Source organism: Phyllostomus hastatus, unplaced genomic scaffold (genome assembly GCF_019186645.2).
Source record: "Phyllostomus hastatus isolate PE091 unplaced genomic scaffold, TTU_PhHast_1.1 phas_contig_34, whole genome shotgun sequence".
NCBI classification, from domain to species: Eukaryota; Metazoa; Chordata; class Mammalia; order Chiroptera; family Phyllostomidae; genus Phyllostomus; species Phyllostomus hastatus.
Window position 1 is genome coordinate 35,412,200 of NW_025333857.1, and position 24,389 is coordinate 35,436,588.

The window sequence follows — 24,389 nt, forward strand, 5'->3', positions numbered from 1 at the left end:
CGCCTCTTCTCAGAAGCCTTCTCACTGCCCAAATTAGGATTCGGTGTAAGCAATCCCTACTCTCTACCTGCCCATGTTTTATATTCCTACTGTCATTACATATTGTTTTTACCATATTGTGCTTTATATCAGAATCAGTTATACATGCATCTCCCTCACTAAATTGTAAGTTCCTAGAGAGCAGAGTTTGTGCTCTACCCTCCTTTATGGGCTTTGCAAAACACATAATGTGCATTGAATTTCAGTGACTACTCAGTAAATTGCTTGTTGAATTTAATTTAATTGACCACAAATTGTGCTAACCATAGGGTTGTTATATATTCAGCCCAAATTTTGGCATGGAATGCATGCAGTTGATAAATGGAATGTTGCAGCTACAACGCAGATAGTAATGATATACCTTTGTGAGGGTGGTGTTAGGGTTTTAATCAGCAGACTGAACTAAGTTGTCTCCTGGTTACTCTGGAATGGACTGGAGGGAAAAGCTTATGTACTTGTTATTAATGTACTTCTTAACTAAGAGATAGTTTGGATTTGGGGAAGACATACTTTCTAGCTCTGACAATTTTCAGCTACATTAGAGACCTTTTGAGCAATAGAATAATGTTTTAAATCATTGCCTAGTATTTTCCTTTCAAGGTATCTGAACACCAAATGAATGCACTCCAAGTAATCTGGTGATTTCATTACCAAAGCTCTGCACTGCAGGTTACTATTCTCCCTCTTTATGCCATCAGTAGAATGGTCATTCAAGCTAAATAAATCAAGCTGAGTTTATATTTGATTTTCAAATTGTATGTGTATGGCCCTTGATATAATAAAGAGCAATCTGGAATTTCTCATGAATAATATATACTTATATTACTAATGCACATAATCTCATGAATGTACATCTAGAGAGAAAATGCCCATATTCAATGGCTACCATTGAAACAGTTGATATGGGCCAATGATTTTTAAATTTTTTCTAGCTAAGGAATCTTTCATTCAACGGAAATCTTAACGGGAAGTTCAATGTGTAAAACACATAAAAACATGGTACTTTGGTTGAAGGAAAAAAGGGTTAAGATTAGAAACAAGATCATCTGAGAAAGCTACTCAAAGTTATATAGAAAGATTATATTTAGGAATAACGAATTTTGAGAAAATTTACTGCAAACTCACTATTTTTAATTTTTTTTATTGATTTTAGAGTGGTAGGGAGGGAGAAAAAGAGAGACAAACATCAATTTGTTGTTCCACTTATTTATGCATTCATTGGTTGTTTCTTGTATGTTCCCCAACTAGGGATCAAACCCACAATGTTGGCATATCAGGACAATGCTCCAACCAACTGTGCTACCTGGCCAGTGCCCAAACTCAGGATTAATTATGAAAACAACGCATGCTTATTATAATCAATCATATTCTAAAGATGAACTTAAAAATAGATTACCCATCCAACTAGATAACCAGTGTTAAGGGTTGGGACTACATCTTTCCACAGTCCTGGCCTATTCATATTCCAAATGGGGATCTTTTGCCACTGTACATTGCTGTTTCCACCTAACAGTGAATCATGGGCAGTCCTTTCAGGACAATTCATAAGGTTGTAACTCATTTCTTTTCATGTTTTAACATTTTCAGAGTATGGAAATCCCATAATTCATTCAACATTCCACTGAGAATCTTTCAAGGTTTTAATCTGGGGGGAGAAAAGGAGTTTTAGTTTTAGAACAAACCACCTACTTTTAGAGTTAAGCTAGTAAAGAACACCAACAAAAATTCTTAAAGACAAATTGTTCTCTGGCTCCTAGCATTTCACATCCAACTGTGGAAGAGCAGTAGTGACCATTTAAATATGATAAGGTCGACAGGATAGGGTTTTTACATGTTTAGTACATGTAGGCTTCACTCAGACTTAAGCTCGGGTTGACTCCACCATCTTTTATTTACTGCTCTCTGATCTGATATCGATCAGATTACCTCTCTGCTTCCACTTCCTCTGCCTATGTTCTAGGGCAATAATAATACTTACAGGGATACTGTGAGTGTTAAATGAAATGATCATGCACAACACCTGGAACATAAGAGGTGCTCAAGAAATCACTTTTATTTATAAATAATTTTTCCACCGTAGAAAAGATCGTGCTCTTCCAAAAAACTACATTTCTCATCAGTCCCCCATTCTTTACTTCCTACCATTTCTACACTGTAGACTTCTAGAATATTCCATTGAGTTGCTTGTAGTGGTAAATTAAAAATAATATGGTAGAAGTCTGCATAAACTTCCTGAGTTCTGTGATATCATTTACTTTTTTCTCCCTATATCTATACTTGCCTTCAATTTCACTTGTCCTTAAAAACGTATCTGCAGTTTCATTGAGATAACTTATTGATATACAAATTCATTTCAGTTATCCATGTTTGTAGTCTTCAATTTTACTTATATTTCCCAAGGGATATTTCTCTAAATATCTATAAATATGTAATTTAGTATTTTTAAAGCTGTAAAAGAGTCTTTTCCGGGAAAAAGAAACCTTTTATTCCTCTGTTACAAGGCAGTGTGTTTTTTGAAATTATTCAAATTTGTGTTCTTTATATAATATGCATTGTCAAATGTATAAAAAATAATTGGATAAATAGTTTATACAAAGTTAGATTATAGGGTGCAATAGAGAAATAAATTATTTATTGGTTGAGTGATGTAAGTAATGAAGGAATAAATGACTAATAAAATAATTCTTTTAGGTAGCTGGGGTACATCTATGTGACGGTTCAAAGTTGCTCTGTGCTCTTGGGGTTTTAACAACATCATCTGCAAAAATATAACAATTGGAATTTATTTTTTAATTAAATTTATTGAACTCCCACATTCTATACTCTATAGGTAGAAGATTAAGGAAGGCATCTAAGTTTTATGTGCAATACATAGAAGTCCCAATATTCCAGCAACATGAGAGAAAACAGAGAAATAAGGCTACTTGAGTGTTATAAAAGAAATAAAACCAATGACTCAGAGAGGACAGAATGGCTTTGGTTAGGAGGGTGGAGGGTCTCCTTTGAGGAGGTGATACGTGAATGGAGACATCAATGATAAGAGGCCAATCATGGGAAGAAATGTGGAAGGAATGTCCTGTGCAGAAGGAACGGCAAAAGCAAAGCACCATGAGTGGAGCATGGTGTGGGTGAACTCACAGGACAGAATGCTAATTTGGGCTTTGGGGGCAACATGGACAGAGAACAGGTGGTAGGAGATGGGTTGGAAAAAAAGGAAGCGGCCAGCTCAGGAGGGCTTGTTAAACCATGTAGGGTGTTTGCATTTTATTCTGTTACAGAAAACCACTGGAGGTTTTTAGCACAATTGTTGCCTGATGGGATATACTCAATTTTAAAAGAGCACTGCTGTGTAGAGAATGCAGTGCATGTGGGTGAGGGATGAGGAGGCAAGAGTGGGAGGTTGAAATGGTCCAGCAAAGAGTTGATAATGAGTTGACCAGGGTGGCAGCAATATCAAGACAACTAGAGAGATGGGTGGCAAGAGAGAGAAGCTAAGTATCGAGAGATTTTCACAAGGGAAATAAATAAATTTTGCTCAGGGAGTCCAAGTATTGATTGCATCCATTCTTTCTGCTTGCTAATCAAAAAACGTAGCAAATACTGGATTTCAAAATGCTTTCTATTTGTTTACTATAAGATAAGCATTTGGCTCAGTAGAATGTAACACTGTTTTCAAAGACTTTAACAAAATCAGAATTGATTCAATTTATAGCCACTTTAGAATTAATGTACCAAAATTTCGTAAAAGAAACGACATCAAACAAACCATGTCACAATTGACAACTTGTTCTTTCTTTCCAAAGGCTGCATTTCATGTGATACTGAGGAGCTATAAAATTACTTGCAAGAATTAGAGGGATATAGTTTGAGCTGCATACACTAAATAATGATTATGATGAAAATACAACAACCACATTTGACATTTACCAGTCTGTTATACTGTAGTGATTCTGTGAATCCCTAAAATAGTTAACTTTTAATCTTCATAATGATCTCATAAAATAGATACTGTTCTCCCGAATTTTACAGAAAATATTCAGCATAGCTAAAGAAGTCAAAGTGTGGGCCAAAGAAATCTAATAATTTTTTTTACATGTTGGCATTTCTACTCTATTTGTCACATCTGGCCTTCCTTCATCAGTGACCATATACCCCAGCTTTCCTCCTGTGCCTATGGTGAATTAATTGCTCATGTGCTACCTTTATCCACCTGCTCCATTTCCTTACTGACACCAACCTTTCGCACTTCATCAAAGATCCTGCCCAATTCACTCTTTTCTCCTTCATCATCAGAATTTCCCTCTCATCTGTGCTGTTGCTGTTCACATACATTCATATTGTTAAACTCCTAAGAGAGATAGGAGAATCCCTCTTTTATCTCCTTTTATCCTTCCAATTATGGCCTCATTTCTCTTTTTCCCATTAGAACAAAATTCCTTGAAAACATTGTTCCTGCTTGCCCTTTACAAGTTCTCCTTTTCCACTCTCTCTTGATGCCAGTACATCAGGGCTCTGACCTGTTACTCCCCAGAAGCCGTTCTTGTCCAGGTCACGGTGACCTCCTTCTGGAAAACCCAGTGCTCTTGTCTGAACTCTCAGGTATAATTAGTACTAACAAGGACGCCCGCCTGCTTCTTCCCATCTACACTATAACACAGGTACTCCCAACCCTTCAAAACCCTTTCTTGGCAATTATACTCCCTCCTTTTGTTTGCTAGATTTACTTACCTTGTTGATTAATTTTCTCTTCCAGAAAATTAATTGTGATGGTTTTGTTCTCTGTGTATTCCAGGCACCTAAAACAATGTCTGTTCAGATAGTGAACAGATGTATGAGTAAATGTGTTACTGACTTCCATGCCAGTTCGCTGCATATGCTGAATGCATTTACTTATGGGTTACACTTTTGCATTGCTTTTAATTAATAATTTGGAAATGAGTTATTAACATAGATGATATATGGTCTGGTGATTAACGTACCCAGACTCTGGACTCAGACTCTCCAGTGGGTTCTAATACGTTCTTACCTTGTTCAAGTTAATTAGCCTCTCCGAGGATCAGTGTGTTCCTCTATAAAATGGAGCTAAATGCTGGTAATTACTTTTTAGGACTGTTGTGAGGATTATACATTTAATGCCTGTAAAGTACAAGGCAAAGTTCCTGAAACACAGTAAAGTCTCTATTCTGTTATAAACCTTAATCATTATCACCAATGCAAAGGCCAGGGTAATAACAGCAAAAAATTGATTAATCATGCAAAATACTGTAAAAAGTCTTGATCAAAATTTTTGCATTAAATCAAGTCCATATTACTGAGTAGTCCTTTGGGAAGGTAAGTATATGATCTTGTGAGTATTATTAAGGAATGGACAAAATAAATGGAACAAAATATCCAAAAGGGTATTTTCTAAAGTTTAATCCATAACACACTAATCAATAAAATGCTAAAAAAAAAAAAAGAGGAACTTCAAGCATTTTACTGTCAAATTGCTTGAAAAACACCACTCTTTATATGTTCCCTTTGGGAATTTAAAAATATATTAAAGGCTCTGAGAACTCCTGCAGTACAGTTTCCCTTTATTTAATCAATGTTCTAAACTTTTGAACACACAGCAGCTTTTATTTTCATGATTTTTGGGGGGAATTGCTGTTAATTTCATTTTAAATTCTTTGGAGCTACTTTATGAAAATTTAGCTAAACTCACTAGACTGTTAGAATCAGAATGTCAGAACCAGAAATAATTGTAGTGGTTGAGTTGTTTTTAGCAACCTTTCATTATTTATTTTCTTGCCGACGTTGCTACCATTCACCCATTCTCCCTTCCTAAAACTTGCAGTTTCTTCTTTCCTCATCCCAGTCATCCAGTAAGTCTTTCTTTGACCTGCTACTTCCTAAAAGTCTATGGAATCCGCTCTCTTGTCCCCACAGTTAGAACCAATATCTCTCCTGCAGACTTGGCCAATAGTGTACTTCCAAAACTCTCCTCTTCCCATCTTGAGCTTCAACTTTCAAATTAGCATTAACACTGCAGCCAAAGAGGTATTTCTTATATGTAAATCTTGTGATTTGTCTTCTCTTTAAAGCTCATCACCTATCTGGGGATCTGGGTGACCAACAAAGAACATTCTAACCTTCTTAGGAGGGAACATAGATTTCTTACAATTTTACCATGGGTCTCAATCGCAATCTTACATGTCATCTTAGGAGAGGACAGTACAAAAGCTGCTCTCCTTCAAGCTGAAATACTCTCCTTAACCACGGCGATCCTTCGGCCTGACTCCTTGGAATAACTGGCAAATACTTCCCTCAGGGGAACTCTGGACTTCATCTACCCAGGCAGTTCTAAATAGGAAAGCAATTTTATAAAATGAGTCAACTGACAGTGTTTCAGATAGAGGTGACCCAAGGTTTGGTGTCAGAATAAGAAGCTATTTGCCTACAGTCTTCTTTGACAGATTCTTTATTCACTCATGTATTCTTGATTGCATTCAGGAGACATTCCCTGGGTGGTTATAATATTCCAGGCACTTTGCTAAGTGGCAGTGAAAGATGAATAATAACACAGCACTTGTCTTTGGGGAGCTCACCATATAATAACAAATAAATGTCCTAAGTAAAGTGCAAGGAAACTCCCCAAGTCCCTTCTGTGAATAGAGTCTGATAAGCAATAAGGAGGACAGACTACCGAATTTTCTGGACTGTAAGATGCACCAGACCATAAGACGCACCTAGGTTTTAGAGGAAAATAGGCAAAAAATTTTTGAAGCAAAAAATGTGGTAAAATATTTAATAACATAAATAACATAGGCCACCCCCACACACCCCCACCCCACAGTGAGCCAGGCAAGCTACATTCGGACTATAAGATGCACCCTCTTTTCCTCCCAAATTTGGGGGTGCATTTTATAGTTTGAAAAATATGGTAAGCACCAAACAATAACAAAACTTATTGTGTGCAGTCTAGTTGCCTTGCAGTCCTCTTTTTTGTCCCATTTGGGTTATTAAACTTTAATAATACTTGGTGCACTTGATATTCATCAGCATGCATCTGATGCATCAACATTTTACAGATTCCTGACAAGTCTATTTTTTTATATCCTATAGAAAATGAGCAAAAACCTTAGAATCAAATCTTTTCCTTTTCCCATAATCAAAAAAATCCTATGTTAAGGTCCCCAGTACTTCCCTTATTCTTATACTCAAGAGGTATTTCTTAACTACCCACCACACAACGTGCACTGGTTTGACATTTATCTTAATCTTTTTTCTGGAGAAATCAGGTAGCTTGTAGATATTGTAGGATCACAGCTTATAGAGTTTCCTTTGTCATTTTATCTATAAGTAAACTTTCGATGCCAGGCTATTTTTCTTCGAGCTTTTTAGACTTTGGGATTAAAGCATTCAATATAGAACCAATGCCAAGGGTAGGGAATAAGAGTAGATAAAGTCACAATGACTGGCCCCTAACCTCTTTGTTGGAACTGTGTCCTTTTACCTCCACCCCCTTCCCCACTCTTATTCTACTCTTCTGTTCAGGGGCCAGACAGAAGAAGGTCATTTGATGAACATCTGCTGGCACATCCCCAGCTGTTGAGTCTCCTATCAGGGCTGAGCAGTATATCCCCTTCCCATCGTCAGTTTCCTTTTTGATTCACCAAATTTTACAGCTGATTGGATGTTTCGAATATTTGCTGAAAGCACAAGGTTGCTTTACAGTCACAGATCGTCTCTGATACACACATGTGTGTACACGAGCATGCCAACACACACAGACACACATTTCTCCACCATTAAATTAAAGGCATGTGTTCACCAGGAGGGGGGAAGGGTTATAATCAGCTTATATAATAAAGCAGTAATAATAATCATAATAAAATTAAGCAATTTCATTTGGGAGGGGTATGTTTTTATCTGATATATACCCAGCTGTAGCAGGATTGGTACCAGTTTACATTTTAATAGATGACAGATTGCTGTTAAATTAGTTGGCACATGTTGTAAAACTTTGGAATGATATGTGGGCAGGCAAAGATAAACAAGGGAGTATTTGGTATTGGTTCCACTTAATGAAAATTGATTTTAACTGAAGTTTGTTTTAAAAATCCTCCCTTAGGATCTAACTATATGCTGGTGGGACTCTGTTTCTTAAGAGTTCCAACAAAGCTATGAAGTAACTTGCCAAGTGGACCCAATATAAGATTATCTATTTTGGAAACAAAGAAATGTATGCCTTTCAGAAATACATGTGCAGTTTCACATTCTGTAGCCTTCACAAAGTTATCTGATACCCAAGGGTCAGATTTAGATTACTCCGTGATTGTGATGCATTTTCGGAAGGAGCACAGATCTCCTGTAGCTTTGTGTAGGTGCAAATGTTAAAAGATTTCTTGTCACCTTGTTTTCAGTTTTTGTTTAGAGACTCATTCTTAACTCTTCATAGTTTATACTAACTTTTGCAAATGCCATTCTACATCCCTGTGTCTCCTCATGGATTAACTAGGTACTAGTAGCACTTCTCTTTTCTTTTAGTTTGTTTTCTTCTAGTGATGACTGGGCCACCTGGGGAGTAAGCAACGTCCTTACCACAGGAGATGTTCTAGTTGGGGCTGGATGCTCCTGTCATAGAGACAATACAGAATCCCACAGGAGCTGGATTAGGCCAAGTTAAGGCCCATTCCAGTCCTGAGTTTCTGTGATTCTGAACACAGATTTGAGAAAGCTCACGGGGAGGGCAGGCTGATCAATTTTGTGCAAGGAAGCATGGTGGCAGCTGGAAAAGAAAGGCCACTCTGCAGTAAGCAGGGATAAAATGAACTGAATTGATAATATCAAATGATTTCAAAGTATATATGGCTTCTACAGAAGATTTTTTTCCACTTGACTTGAGCTTAGAGTCTTCATCTTTAAGATGAAAATAATAAAAGTTAATATTCAGGATTGTAAACATTATTCTGATTTTTAGTTCTGATTGCCACTTAAGTTGGGTGTCAGAATAATTCTGATCGGACCTAACCCAGTTTATAGATTTGGAAACTAACTCTTGCCAAAGTAGGCAATCTGGCCGTTAGGAAGCCCGGCTGTGGTTCCGACTTGGGTGTGTCTTCTTCCAAGCCTGCGCTCTTCGCCGCCACGTCATGAGCACCTTGGATGGGCCTGTCTGTGCTCACTCAGCTTTCAGTCAATGGTTGTATGAAAGTGGGCACTGCAACAGGGACCCCTCTCTTCTCAACGCTTTCAGAGGACTTACCACCTAGGCGACTGATTTGGCATATTCGCAGCTTCACTACTATAGCGTCTCTCTCCTCTTCCCTGGATGCAGCCTGTGATGATGTAGAAAGTACTGGCCTTAAAGTCACAGAGACCTGGGTTGAAATCTCAGGTTTCTCTCTACAGTTTTGACCTGGGACAAGTAACTAAGTTATCAGAGCTTCCGTTTCCCTGAGAAAAGGCTATGGTAATACTTTATGAAGCTGTGGTGAAGACTGACTGAGATCTCATATGTCAAGTGCTCAGCCCAACTCCTGGTCTCCTTCTCAGAGGAAGGAGAAGGCGCATCATTGAGGACTACTGAGTCTTGTAAATAATATAAGATGCATATTAATTGTAATTTTTTTCAAAAATATAATTTGTTTTATGTCAGGATTGTGTTTATGGAAAGAAAATGTAGAGGGCTGGTTTGTTGAATACTGTGAGTGACTTCACAGATGGTCAGGTCATCGCTTCACAGAGTGGGGGCCAGTGGCAGTCAAGCCCCATAGTGGGCTTTGGAGAGTGGCAGCTTGCTTCTTGCGCTTCTAGAGCTGCGCTGGCCTTTGGAACCAGTCCAGATGAGGCATTGTGTCACCTAGAACTACGTTTCCCTCTATCCTCCTCTCTAAGTGCCTTTCCAAACATTTATAAGAAATTCTTTTCATACCCTTTTTGATGATAATGTTTTTATTCTCTATGAAAGGAATTTTTCAAATTTTCTCCAATATAAATTTCAAAGTGATGATATCTTAATTAAGTAATTAATGTTGATATTGGACATGTCCTCCTCAATTTCATAAACCTGGCTCCCCGGAAAATCTGAGATGACTCTGCCATTCCTCTGGGATGGTCCAAGATGTAGGAACTTTTGGCAGGTATGCTTTTGTCTCCCCAAAATGGGATGCCGAGGATGGTGGCGGTACCCAAAACAGCTGTGTGGGTACTGTTAGTTATCGATGTGCTTATTTCAGAGTACGAGACTCACGTGTACTTTTGTAGCTGCTTGGAATAAGAAATTGAGACTCCTAAGGTGCATGCCCCTCCCCCCACCCGTGATAGCAGTGCCCACACCACAGAAAACAGCTGGAACAGGGCCCAAAGCTGGGAGGGCAGTGGGAGTGGCCAGAAATAAATCACCGGAGTCTTACTGAGGCTTCAGTGAGTCAGATGAGGAAGACAAGTTTTGAGAAAAAGTGAGGACTTAAACAATATGAACTGGCCATAGATAGAAAATACAAAGAAGACAGTTATTTTGGGATTGTTGACTTAGCAAAAGAGGGCAGGAGGAGGTTCGGGGGGATTTTCCCTCTAATCCACTGTTGTTAATTAGGCAGTGTTTCCCTAACCCATGTTGCAAAGCATTTTTAGGAGCACCCAGTGTCAGTGCTGGTCAGTGGGGATTGGTGTTGGTTGAGGTGAGACTGGATCTATCTGGCCTCAGCCCTGCCACTAACTGGTCTGGCAGCTTCCTTTCCTTAGTTTCCTTATGTAGAAATTTAAAATTCCACTGCACAAACCTCTTTTGTGTCCAGTTTTAAATAATGTCCATAGCACTTTATTTAGCTCCGAATGTTTATTATGTGAAGTTCCTAAATGTCCAGAATATCTAAAGGTTCATAGAAATAAAATTGTTTGCTTGAAAGTATATTTACTTCCATTAGTAAACACACCTGCTTTTTATTTCCCACTAGATATTCTACTACACTTTCTCCATGAAAGACTGATTTTCCTCTTTCAGCTATATTTTAAAAATAGAAAGAAATCTCCACTGTTGTAACGCTGCTGTCAGGAGCCACGCATCACCCCTTTGTGCCCTGTGGTGACAAAGTGTAAGAAGCTGTGTCATGTGTGTGGGCTCAGCGCCGCCCCTTCTGAAGCTCTGATGACAGGGGTGAATCTCCCGATCCTCTGCCCAGTGGATGTGCCCCTAAACTTATGTCCTAGCAGATGTGGTGGATAAGCAACTCTGTTTGTTTGCTTTTTTTTTCTCGCTAGCCATACAATAAACATAAAAGTAGCCTTTTATCAGGAATCTGGGTCTGGGGAAGTTTAGCATCTGTAGTGTTGATTAATTACTCTTTTCACTAGTCTTTGGTCCCATTACTTGACAGGTCCTTTTAGAAAACCAAGGTAAAGTCACCTGTAGGCTCCTTGAATTCAGTGCATTATGCTGCTTGTTCATGTACTAGAACATGAACGACATGGTGAAAAGACCCTAAATGAAGGTTATAAGTGACATGTACAACTTTGTCATTTTACCAGAAATGCTTGCAAGGTTCGTCCCCAACAGCTGCAATTACTATCAGGCTCTCTGCTCCTTTAAACTGCAAAAAGTCACTGCATCTGGTATTCTCAGGAAGCACATAAAATGGATTTTCATTTGTGCATGGTGAAATTAATATGATTGCTGATAACTGCAACTAATATTTTCAGTGTATTATTAAAAAGTCAACAGAACATAAAAAAGATTGCTTAATATACATGGCTTAGAGGCCTACTGTGTATACAGCAAATAGGGTTACAAGAAACCTGGCACGGGGCAGAAAAGGTGGGTGAGCCTGAGGTGGGGAGGGAGGGCACTCACATGAGAAAAGGCAGAAGACAAAAGAGGGGAGAAATAATGGGTTGGCCAAAAAGTTCATTTAGTTTTTTTTCCCCCTATAATCCTTCTAGTAGTGCTTAGTCATCTTTAACTTTATTCGAAACAATGTTTTAGATTGTATTGTGACAGCTGTCATATCAGCCTGCATTTTAAGAAAACTTATCAGAATTGGTGAATTTTTGTGCAGCCACTTTAATATTGATGATGGAAGAAAATACGCAACATGTTCATCATATTATACTTAATTATTTCAAGAAAGCTAAAAATGCACCTGAAATGCAAAGTTTGTGCAGTGTGCAGAGAAGGTGCTGTGACTGATCGAATGTGTCAAAGTGGTTTGCGGAGTTTCTTGGTACTACTGACATTTTGGCCAAATAATCCTTTGCTGTGGGACTGTCTTATGCACTGGAAGATGTTCACCATCACCTTTGGCCTCTACCCACTAGAAGCCAACAGCAGGAGATAGCCAGCATACTCAAAATGTCCAAATCAACAAAGCTATTGGTAAAAACGAAAAATGTGACTTTTATTTTATGGAAAAACCATACGGACTTTTTAGCCAACCCTATAGTTTGTTTCACAAAACACTTCCTGGCTTCTTTCACTTTAAGTACTTTAGAAAAGACCCATTTGCATTTTCAATCTTTTTCTCTCATCAGCCATCCTATGGCAGGCTAAGTCACAGAGAATGAGAATGGTGAAGATGCCCCTAGAGTGTTTTTTGTAAATCAGTATGTAGATGTTCAGACAGCCCCTCCAAGTTTGATTTTGTGCTACACGGGCAGCTTTGGCAGCAGACATGCTAAGGCAGGAATGCTAAGGCAGCAGACATGCTAAGGCAGAAATGGAGAACAGCAAGGGGGGAGGCTCCAGGCCAATGGAAGGCTGACCATCAGCAGATGTTGGTGGAGGACACTCTCTTGTGTGTTGGCTACCTGATGAAATCGTCTTTGGGAAGCTGTGACTTTCCATTGTTAACCATTTTTGAGTCCCAGAATTTTTGCTTAGAAACAAGTGAAATTACCCAGCTGTGGGTTGCACTCAAGTCATCACATAAACCATAATTATGACAGTTTGCTTTTAAAGTACATAAAATGGTTCCTCTGTTTATCTTTATAATTCTGAGAATACAGTAATTTAATATTCCGAGAGCAGAAGTTAAGTCAGGTGAAACCTGTGGACTCTTCACAGTGGACATTCTGACTTGTGGAGTAGATCATAAAAATAAGAGGCAGATGAGCTTATTTTCCAGGTAAGGGTAGTGTAGCCTGATACTTTAGCACTTTGTAGAGGATTGTTCTGACGAAAACAATACTTAATCTCCAGATTCCTAACCCTCAGAGGCCATGTCTCTTTCTTTTACTCCTTTGAAATCATCTCACATCTGTCTCATTCAGTTCCCTTGGATTTTGGTGGTACATGGTCCACTTCATTCTTTGGGTCCAATTCTGTCTCATATAATTAATGTTCCTGTCCCCAAGATGTCTCCAGTCACCTATTCATGGCCCTTTAAGAATAATTTTTATGCAATATGGGAGAAGAAAGTAATAATAAATTCCAAAATAACATGTAACGGCATTGGCTGAAAAGTTACGACACCATTTTAAAGAAAGAAATTTAGTTCCATCAAACTATATAGCTCTCAAAACCTGGCTCTCGGGGTATATGGTTTAATTGGTAATCTAGCATAAAGTAGCCCTTTCTGACCTCATGAACCACAAGAAAATCCAGTTCCTTTCACCTTTAATAAAAACTCTGTGGGGTATTATAAGCTGATTTTTGTAGGGCATACATAAGAAGAAACACATGCACAATTAAATACACAATGAAAGAGAGCATTTAGAGTTTGGTTGAGTGGGTCATGTGTGGATTTCACAATATATTCTGCCTTAAGTTAGTTTACTAACTTTTAACTTAGCACTCAATTAAATCGGAAGATTTTTTTTCTCATCCAAAGCCATATTTAAATAACCAATTGTAATCACAATACTTTGCCAAGCTAGAAAATGTTATTTCCTACATTTTGGGAAAATATATATCTCAAGATTCTTTTCTATTTACAATATTCTTCCTCACTTCCCTTCTTCCTACATCCCATATTAAGGTTTAATTCTTAAATCACTCTGAATTTTGGAAAAATGTCCAGATTTTTTTTACCACATATGTTTTAGTTTTCTGAATATTGCACACTAATGAAAATTCCCTGTGCATCTGTAGTAAATAAATCTTTGAATTGCTAATTGTTTCAAATTAACCTCATAGATCTTTAGCAGCTGTCTTTATGTCATTTTCAGCCCACAAATTCAGTCTGTTTATTTCTGGGTCTTTAATCATAAACCATACACGCAGCACAAAGGTCAGGTTTCCTCGTGGGTAGAATGATGGCAGCATCAATATCTGCTGTGCCTCCCCGGGGGGCAGGTCATCCTTTATCTCCTCCTCTCACCTTGTGTTAGCAATCTCGGGCTGCTTATTAATCTGCTCGGACAGATTAATAAACACTGGGTGATTTAAACAACAGAAATGTTATTTTCGTCTGGTTCTGGAGGCTAAAAGTTTAGAAGTCCATGATCAATGTGCCAGCAGGGTGGAGTTCTGCTGTCATATTTCTCCTCCCTTTGCAGGTGGCCAACTTCTCGTTGGGTCTTCACATGGCCTTTCCTCTGTGGGTGCTCTTCTGGCATCTTTTCCTTTTCTCATAAGGACACCAGTCCTGTTAGATTAGGGCCCCACTCCTATGACCTCATTTAACCTTTGTTATCTCCTTAAAGGACCTATCTTCAAATACCGTCACATTGAGGGGTTAGAGCTTCAACATAGGAATTTGGAGGTCGGGACACAATTCAGTCCATTACATATCTTAAGGCTGATGCCTGATGTCTCCCATTTGACCCTCCATATCCCTTTTCCCCTTCTCTCCATGTACTCCATGCTGAGGAATACTCATCTCTTATGTCCTCTATCTGTGGTCTCCAAGGTCCTCTAGCTTCTGCTAGGATTTGGCCAGTGAGGTGGATACACTGGCAAGAAATGGGGAAGAGAGAGGAGCAAACTGGGTCTCAGTATGTATTCCCCCCGCCCCGGCCCTGAAGGACTGATATGGGTTGGTGTGTCCCCTGAGCAATTCTCAACTATTATTCCCCTGTCTCAACTCCAGGGACTCTCTTCTCCCCAACGCAGGGATGGGTTATTGACTTAACACTATCCTTTCCAGTTTCCTTTCATCACGCCCTTGTATCAAATTACCTGTTTGATGCAAGGATGTCATCTCTGTATGGAAGTGGCATTTCCAGGGCAGCAGCAACTCACTGTGCTATTAACCAACTGTTATATTGACCCAGTGGATCTCCAGAGGCCCCCGAGCAATGTCACTGTCCTCCAGAGTATCTTGTCTGTGGATGCTGCCAGAATAGAATGGCTTGGGGCCATGCTTCTGAGGGAAGCTTTATCAGATTGGGATTTCTGGGGTGGGGTGGCTTTGGGGTCAGAACCTATGTCCCTTCCCTTGAGGACACTCAGGACAAGAACTGAGTTGTGATTCTACAAGTCTGAAGAGAACTTGGAGGCTGATCTGCTCTTAGACCTAATGCCAAGCTTCAGTGAACAAGACATTGGAGTTTCAGCTAAAAACAGTAGAGCAGGCATAAGCCCTCATGTTGCCCAAAAGAAGGCTGCTGTAAGGGCTAAGGGCTCAGGCTTTGGTTCCAGTTGGATTTCAACCTCTGGCTCTGGCATTAGTGAGCATTTCTGAACCTGTTTGCTCACTTGTAAAATGATGATGGTGTTGACTCAAATTGTGCAGAATGATGTTTAGACAGTGCTCAGAGGATAGAGAGTTTCTATAAACGTTAGCCTCTGTTGGTTTTAGTGTACAATGGACCTTCTATGTAAAACCCCTCTTGATCCTAAAGGAACATTATTTCTTAAGAATTGGTCCCATGTTTTCCCTCTTGATAGAGGAATGAATGTGTTTGTTTTTGTTTATAGAAATAATACATGGTTACCGGCTGATGCTATGTAAAGAAAATAAAAAACTTCCCTAATCTTACCAAGTAGTGTAGTTTCGTTACATTGTCACTTCATAGTAGCTGCATGCATAAGACTTTATGTACATTACTTCTTTATATACACATACATTTTTTCTAAACTGAGACCATACTCTATCATTTTGTACCCTACATTTGTCACTGTGTCATGGACATGAAAGTACTGCCTGGATATTTTCTTATTAAATATTCTTTAAAATTTGAATTAGTTTTTAAAGATCTTTTCTGAATTTATAGACAGGCACAGTCATAATTTTACACAGATGCACACAAATGTGGTTGTGCTAGGTGTGCCTTCTCACCATTTTGTGGTTCTCCATCTGTTATCTCTCATGGTGCTATGTGAGCCAGATGGCGTTTTGCCTACAGCACAGCCGCTCATGTGTAGTAGGTTACATTTTGGTGATGAACTGGCGCCTTCTTCCTTCTCTGGCTATGATGTTTTGTCTCTGAAGTCTAGATATAAGTCAGTTACTAGAGTTTTTCAGTCTGGCCACCCACACCATAATGAGGGACAGTTGCGTCTAGGGATTGCCAAAGTATTGAATGTAGTCCTTGCTTTATGATGGCTGGGTGATTTTTGCATCTTTTTCTATGTTTCATGAATATTTTGGTGGGCAAGTGACGGAAAGTAAACCAGGCCCAGCTGTCTCTGGCAATAGCATCCAGAAGTTTCTTGTCCTCTCTCTCCATGAATTTTTCCCATTCCGATGTAATCTACTACATTTTTTTCCATGTCGAAGGACAAAAGGGACTCTATGCTCACGTCAGTCAAATCATGTCATAAGTATTCCGTTCCTTAAGGATTCAAAGTCAGAGACAGTATATCACAGATAACTCCTGATCCTTTGTCTCTCTCTTTTCTTGGCTCCAAGACAACATCCCAAATACTTTTCCCTACTCCTCAGGCCAGAAAGGTAGGCCCTGGAAGGAAGAAAGGGTCCCCGCCATCCCTGTGTGACTTTGGTTCTCACTTCCTAATTACACAGTGATGGATTTGGTCCAGGTGTCCTCCGGGGTACCATCTAGTTTTAAGATAGTAAAATTTTTCATGGATTCAGCTATAACTGTTCCAGGAAATACTCACTTAGGCTTATTTCTCTATTTTCTGCCCAAGACCTCATCTTACAGAGCTAGGTAGTCACTATGTTCTACTTTGCTTCTTCTTGATTATTTTATGACCTTAGGAAAATCTTTTAGTTTATGCCAAGGTTTGGCCCAAAGAATGTGATTCCAGAAGGCATCTACTGTCAAATGTGTTTGGAAGTTACTTCAGATTGTGGCTCCCTCTTAGAGTTTTCCAGTGACCGACCGCCTATGAAAGACTCTTAGAAGTTCTGCAGTAAGGGAACCTGTTTATTTTTGCTAAACTCAGAGTTTCCAAACATAATTGATCTTGAATTCCTTTTATTTATGGTAGCATCCATTAGCATCCCTTCATAATTAGTGCCCGCACCATGCACAGTGGAGGCAGAGCTCTAGAAGGAAGGATATAGTTCCTAATTCTGCCACTCGCTGACAGTATGATCTCGGGATACACACATAACCTCTCTTCACCTCATGTTCCTCACATGTCAAACAAGGGTGCACAATAGCACCCCCTTCATGGTGGATGTAAATATTTAAAGCAGTATTATGTAATATGGTGATTTATGATTAATAATATCACAACTCCGGGGTCTGGCTGTGTAAGTTCAAATTTTGTCCTTCCTCTTACTGGCTATATGACCTTAGAAACATTACTGGACTTCTGTAACTCAATTATTCATCTGTATGATACAAATTGTACCATTCTCCCAGGGCTAGTAAAGGAATTTATTCAGATTCATAGAAAATATTTAGAATTGTGCTTGGTCCATGACGGGTCCCTAATAAATGTTAGTCCTTATTATTGTCATCATTGGCACTCTTGTTACTTCTATGAAAACTTTGTCATATGGAAAACAATTATTTTCATTTTTTACCAAGATAAAGTTGACATATTAGTTTCAAATGCACAACATTAATGACTCAGTATTTGTTTACGTTGTGAAATGATCCTGTCAGTGAGTCTCGTGAACTTCTGTCACCTCACATAGGTACCAAATTTTTCTTGAGATAAGAACTTTTAAGATCTACTCTTTTAGCAACTGTCAAATAAATAATACAGTATTATTAACCATAGTCACTATGCAGGATATTCCTTGGATTATTTTAGTTTCTAGAAGCAACTCCTGTTACCGCAAAAACCAGCTTAAATCCAGCATGTTATTAAAATAGCATCACACCCCTCCTGCAAATACTTGATTCTGCCTTGTTGCTTTTGATCTTCTTTTTACCTAGAGTCTGTGATCCTTATCTTCTATCATTTACCTTTGTCACTTTTTCTGTTTGTGAACAGGGGCGGAGAGGCCTGGGCTCTGTTTTCGTCTGGGCGTCGGGAAATGGCGGAAGGAGCAAAGACCACTGCTCCTGTGATGGCTACACCAACAGCATCTACACCATCTCCATCAGCAGCACAGCCGAGAGCGGAAAGAAGCCTTGGTACCTGGAAGAGTGTTCTTCCACCTTGGCTACCACCTACAGCAGCGGAGAGTCCTACGATAAGAAAATAGTATGTGCCCTTTGCATGCCTACCGTGATGTATTTATCTGTCTTTCACTTTGACATACAGAAGGAAAATCAGAAATTTATATGCACAAGTAATATGTGGAAATAGGAAGTCCTATGAGCTGATTACTCAACACAAGTGTTTAGAAATGTTACCATTTCATTGAAAAAGCCTGTCCAAGTCATGACATTCCAGCATTTAGTATGGCCTCAGACAAAATTAAGCTTCAGTTTTATTGAGAACAAATGAATGGTCCACCTTCACCTGCTGAGTTACTGGCAGATAAGGGACTGGAACCTAGTTCTGATTCTCAGCCCTGAGCCTTTGTCCCTGTGTCCCCATACTGTCTTCAAGGCTTAGCTTCTATGCTTTGGTTTCCAATGACAGCTAATTAGAGTGAAAAGCAAAAGTACATAAGGAAACCCAGAATTCCATGTAGACTCTTTATTGCACATAAACCAGCCCTATACAAAAAGTACTTTTCTAATATTTTCTCACAAACTTTGTTGCCTGAATGAAAAGCACAGAAGTCCTGTGTGATCTGCTCCCTAACATGCCTGCTCTCCATGCAGAGAGCAAAACCATTAGTAAGAGTTCAGGTTGCAGGACTGGCCTGCATCGGTTTCATTGGGTGTTGAACTATTTACTAGCTGGGTAACTTTAGACACATTACTTAATTTTTCTGTCTTAATGCCCTTATTTGTAAAATGGGGGCATTTAATAGTACATAGCTTGTTGAGTTATTATGAAGATTATGAGGAAGCAAATAAAAAGTACTTTGCGTACTACCCAACTCATGTGTGTTCAGGAAAGGTCTGACTTTGGGGCTACCCAGCCCTATGCTGCTGACTCTAAATGTCAAACACCTTTTTACTTTGCTCTTTTCCTGATCATGGCTTAATAAGCTGTCTTGGGATTTGTCTTTCCAAAGTGGAGTTAAGCCACTATACCTGTCACTTTTTAGCATTTAGCCCAGACCTTGCTGTCAGGTCTCTTTGATTCATGCAGGTGTGGGTCACTCTGCTGATGCTGCCCCTGACTTTTTCAGGCAGTGATAGGACACTACCTCATTCGTAGTAATTCTTTACTCACATACATGTGGATTGATTCCTGGTTATTATATGATTTTGTGTTTTATTTCTGTTATTTTTTAAGACCTTCTCTAGTGACATTTTGCAGATTGATTTGAATAAAAGTTGCCTACCCCCATACAGATCCCGTGTGTCCCCATCTTTCTTTAATTTCTCCATAATAATTGGATGAAAAGATATACACCTGGGTCTATCTTTGACTACCTCCATCAATCATCAATAAACATAACTCCACAATACAAAGTGAAATATAGCCCTGGCTGGTATGGCTCAGTGGAGTGAGTGCCGGCCTGCGAACCAAAGGATCGCTGGTTCCATTCCCAGTCAGGGAACATGCCTGGGTTGCAGGCCAGGTTCCCAGTTGAGGGTACATGAGAGGCAACCACACATTGATATTTCTCTCCCTCTCTTTCTCCCTCCCTTCCTTTTTCTCTAAGAATAAATAAATAAAGTCTTTTAAAAAGAGTGAAATATAAAGGGAAAAAATACAGAGATGAACAAGATTTCAAGTTTCATGGCTTTCTTAATGGAAAAGTGATCCTCTGTGATGTGACCATTACCTTCATTACAGAAATGTTATAATCTAGGGATGTTCCTTCAGCTTTCAGATATGAAGCCCTTGTTTCCCAGAACTAATTAACCTAGGTCGATGTCCACTAGGAATGAGTAGTATCAGTCAGTTCTGTATCATGAAAATCCTGATGAAAACTCTCTGGAATAAGGGTTCTCTTCTAGTACCTCTCAAGTCTGAAGGCATCTTAAGGCAAACTCACCGTTGCTTCCAAGCAAATAAGCCCATGTGTTCCAGTTTATCCCTGTAGGGTGATTACTGGTGGGGGTGGGGAGGGTGGTAAGTTCCATAACTGTCTTCCTTAAGGGAAACTTACAATCCAATGGGCAAAATACCGAAGAGGAAGGAAGGCTTACCTAAGTCCCAAATGGACGCATGTGGACAGAGGGACCTCAGAATTCCTGCGATGAGATTTACTCCTTAGACTTGACCTTTCTGGCCCCTTCATCACTATTTGCTGTGACTGTGTGGTAGCTTTTATGACACCATGACGGGGCGGTCATTTAGGGTTCTGCCATGAATGGACACACTGACCCATGTGGCGGTCCAGGATAGGACTAGAGAGGGAAGGTGGAGACCATGCCATGGTATCCTTGATTCAGGGTCTGTGCTTTACTTTTCCCTTGTTACTGCTTCTGATATCAAAACCTTTACTGACTCAATGCATGTATTTAACATTTACTTGTTTCTACGTCTTATTTAGTCCCACTCAATTTCATTAGAGCAAATTGTTAAGTAATGTTCTTTATCTCACTCTTAGATTCTCTTATTTTGCCTGAATATCCAAATTATGCATGACTGGAGAGGAAATTCAATAGCTATTTCAAGCTTTAGTCTCTGGCTTCAGACTGCTCAGTGGCTAAGCATCCTTCACAGAGTCTTGGTTTCTTCATCTGTACAGTGGAGGTAACCAACACCAACCTCAGATTTTTGTGAAGAGAATGAGCAATGACATCAATGAAGTGTAGGTATTTATTTACACAGTGCATAGCACAGTGAACCCCTCCCTAAGTCATTGTAACTTTGCATCCTGGGAGGCTAGGGTGGTCATTATTTCAGCTATTGTAAACAGAGGGGCTTGTTGCACCTCCATTTGTCCAGTCCCTAAAATACTGCAGTCCGTTCCCCCCATCCCATAAAGAAGGACACTTTGTGAACATGTTAACAGTTTGAACATGAATAGAGTTGGCAAAAACATCAGCTTTTTATGGTCCAGCTGACCCCTTTTCCTTCTAGATGTCAGAATGACAAATAGTCCTCTGGTGCGCCTGAGACCTTTTCTTCATCAGGCTTTGAACCAGACGCCTGTGGTCCCTCGGAAATGCTCGCATCCTGTTAGTGGCATCTGTGATTGAGTGTTACAGGAATGGCAGTGTATCCCTTTGTACTCCAGGCTGTCTTCCCTGGGTCATTCATTTTCTTTGTCATTTGCAGCTCCTCCAGAAGAGCACACTTGTCATTCCTCATTCATAGAGCACCTTTGTGATTTGAACCAAGACAGCTGCTAAGAACCCAGAAGAGAGGAAGCATCTCCTCTCTGCTTCTGGGAAAGCACTTTTGTTAAATAAATTTGACTTGTCTTCAATACCTTTTCCTGGTATGCAAGCTGGAAAACTTTGCCCTGGGTTTTAAAACATAGCTAAGTCTCCACCTCTTTGTTTCCCGCCACTACTATTTAGGATTTGTGGACCTTGGTATTCCATTCATGCTTTAACAGATCAGATCAGGGACAGACAGCTGTATATCTTGTTACAGCAAGTAAATCACCCCAAATATCAAGATGACTACAATAAGAAGCTCCTCTATAAGCTAAATAGAAGCCAACTGAAATGTATTATAAAGCCATATTTTGAAATAATGTGTTTATTAATATTGTATATATCTAGTTCCATATTGAACATGTGACATTTTTGCCCTTTTAATATGTCCCTGGCCCTGCCACTATATATATCAAATGCATTGTCTCATCGTGTCCTCAGAACCCTGTGCAGGAAAATCAGGTATTTTCACTCCTTTACAGATGAGAACACTAAAGCTTTAAAGGTTAAGAGAAATACAAGTAGTAAGTGGTAGAGCCCAGATTCCAGCCAAAGTCACATAGACACCCCAAGCCCATTTTTTAACCAATGTGCTGTCATGCCCTGGGCACTTTTCAGGGACATCCAGTATGTGGCTACATGAAAAATGGTGTTTTCTGGGATGGAGGTGGGTCTCAGTGGTTGGCCTCTTTTGGGCTCTTTTCACAGTGCTTTAAAAAAGTATTCAGGATATACGTGTCCATTAATTTTTACAACTTGGCCCATTTATTTTGAATTTCTTGCCAGTAAACCTTTTCATAAGCCCCTCAGATGACCATCCCTCCTGCAAAAACCTAAAACTCTGCAAATCTGAGTTGCTCACTCCTGTGACACAGTGTCAGCACCAAACTGCCCAGGCGTATGCCATTTGTGTGGCATTCCAATCAGGACTCTCTCCCGGGAAGAGTGAAGCCTGTTTGGCCAGAAACCACTTCATTTATTATGTCTGTTCTCAGATTTCACCTCAAACAGGGTATTCGTCCTCGCCTGCCCCCAAATCGTGGCTCTTCCTTCCCCATGCTCTGCTCTTAGCCCATTGAATTTTGCTTCTAGCATCCTCAGAGCTACTTAACATGAGATTATACATTTTCATATTGACTGTTTTTTCACGCTAGAATGGGAACTACTTGAGGTTGAAGACTTTGTTTTGTTCCTTCCAGAGCCTGCGCTTAATAAAAAATCAGACATAAGTGACTAATCAGACATGGGGGAGGATGGAAGCTCTGGGGATTTTATGCAGCCACAGGAAGACAGAGAGGTGTTGTATTTCTTTAAGAGAAACTCCTTCTACTGATGGATGGGTAGTGAGAGGCAAAGGGTATTTGACAATATGTTTAGCATAGAAAATTGCCTGGAGTCAGTTCTCTATCTTGCTACATGATAAAGCTGTACATACTACCTTTCTTAGTGTCAAAGACCATTTAAGATCCAGTCTATAACCCTTCACCACATCCCCAAATTTCTGCCAAGTTGTTTTGGAGATAAAGCTCCCCTCTCTTCCCAATCACTCCCATCATTAAATTATTTCTTTCCTTTGGGACTAGTTAAGCCTCTGCCTTCCCCCCGCCCCCCGCCCCCCCTGTAGTAATTTGGCTCAGTGATTGGAATTCGGGGGCCATGGTATTCCTACTGGGACAGGTTTCGTGAGCCAAGGTTGAGAGAATATATGCTCTGCTCAACCCACCCCTGATGTCATTTTATTCATTTGTGTTCAAAACAAACTTGCTGCCTGGGGTATCTCAGGGTTGGCCTGAAGCTCTGATTCCATGTGGAGGAATTATAGTATTGCTTTTAATGTTACTCAGCAGCTACGCATCTCCTTTTGCAGAAACATTGAGCTCCCTCCCCTGGCCTCCCCCCACTACTCAATTCCTTATTCAAATATACTCAGTACTCTATCATCTCTCTGTTTCTCCTTTTGATTCAAGAAATGTCATACTTTTCATGAGTAAAAGACTAGTGAATCCAGCTGTGTTTAGTATCTTTGGAAGTTTGATACATATTCTCTTGAGATATTTAAAGAGAAAAAGAGGGAGAGAGAGAGGGAGGAAGAAGTTCCTGAAAAGTTCTGGTTTTGACTGTAGCAGGGAGGAGAATCACTGTACCTGCTTGTTGACTTGGGCTGGGTCCCAGCCTCCACCGTCGTTGCTGATGGTGGTCTGGAACTGTCACCCTTGCTCTCACAGATGAGCACACTCTTTAGTCCGCTTTTTCCCCCCTGTCATTTCAGGATTTAATACTTCACCACTTACCATCTCCCCAGTAGCTGTGCCTTCTCGGGCAAGTTCTCCTCTCCAAGCCTCCATTTCCTAAGTTAATAAATAGTATGTCTTTCTTGGAGCATTTTTGTGGGATTAGATGTAATTTGATATACACACACAAGCACTCACAAATACACACCTATTGCACATGGCCTTCCTCTTTGCAAGTTGCTCGTGGAGGTAGCTTTAGAAGCAGTACAGCGAGTGAGAGCAATAGCAGCTGTGGGAGGGGTTGGCCTACTTGATTTGGCCCCTGGGTTGTATACATACATATACTCGCATGGTTTTTGTGCGTTGCTTCTAAGTTTGTGTGAGTTCTGTTCGGAAAGTCAGTAAAGGACTGACCTTGAAATCTTTCCTGAG

General features: G+C 39.8%; 1 protein-coding gene across 4 annotated transcripts in view; it reads left to right on the top strand.

Moving 5' to 3' along the window:
- The window catches only part of PCSK5 (proprotein convertase subtilisin/kexin type 5), a 419,139-nt gene that overhangs the window by 160,808 nt on the left and 233,942 nt on the right, over nucleotides 1-24,389 (top strand). For all 4 annotated transcript variants that reach the window (XM_045840308.1, XM_045840309.1, XM_045840310.1 and 1 more), the window contains exon 8: nucleotides 18,317-18,529. In XM_045840308.1, coding sequence (XP_045696264.1) covers nucleotides 18,317-18,529 — 213 coding nt within the window. The remainder of the gene's footprint in view (nucleotides 1-18,316; nucleotides 18,530-24,389) is intronic.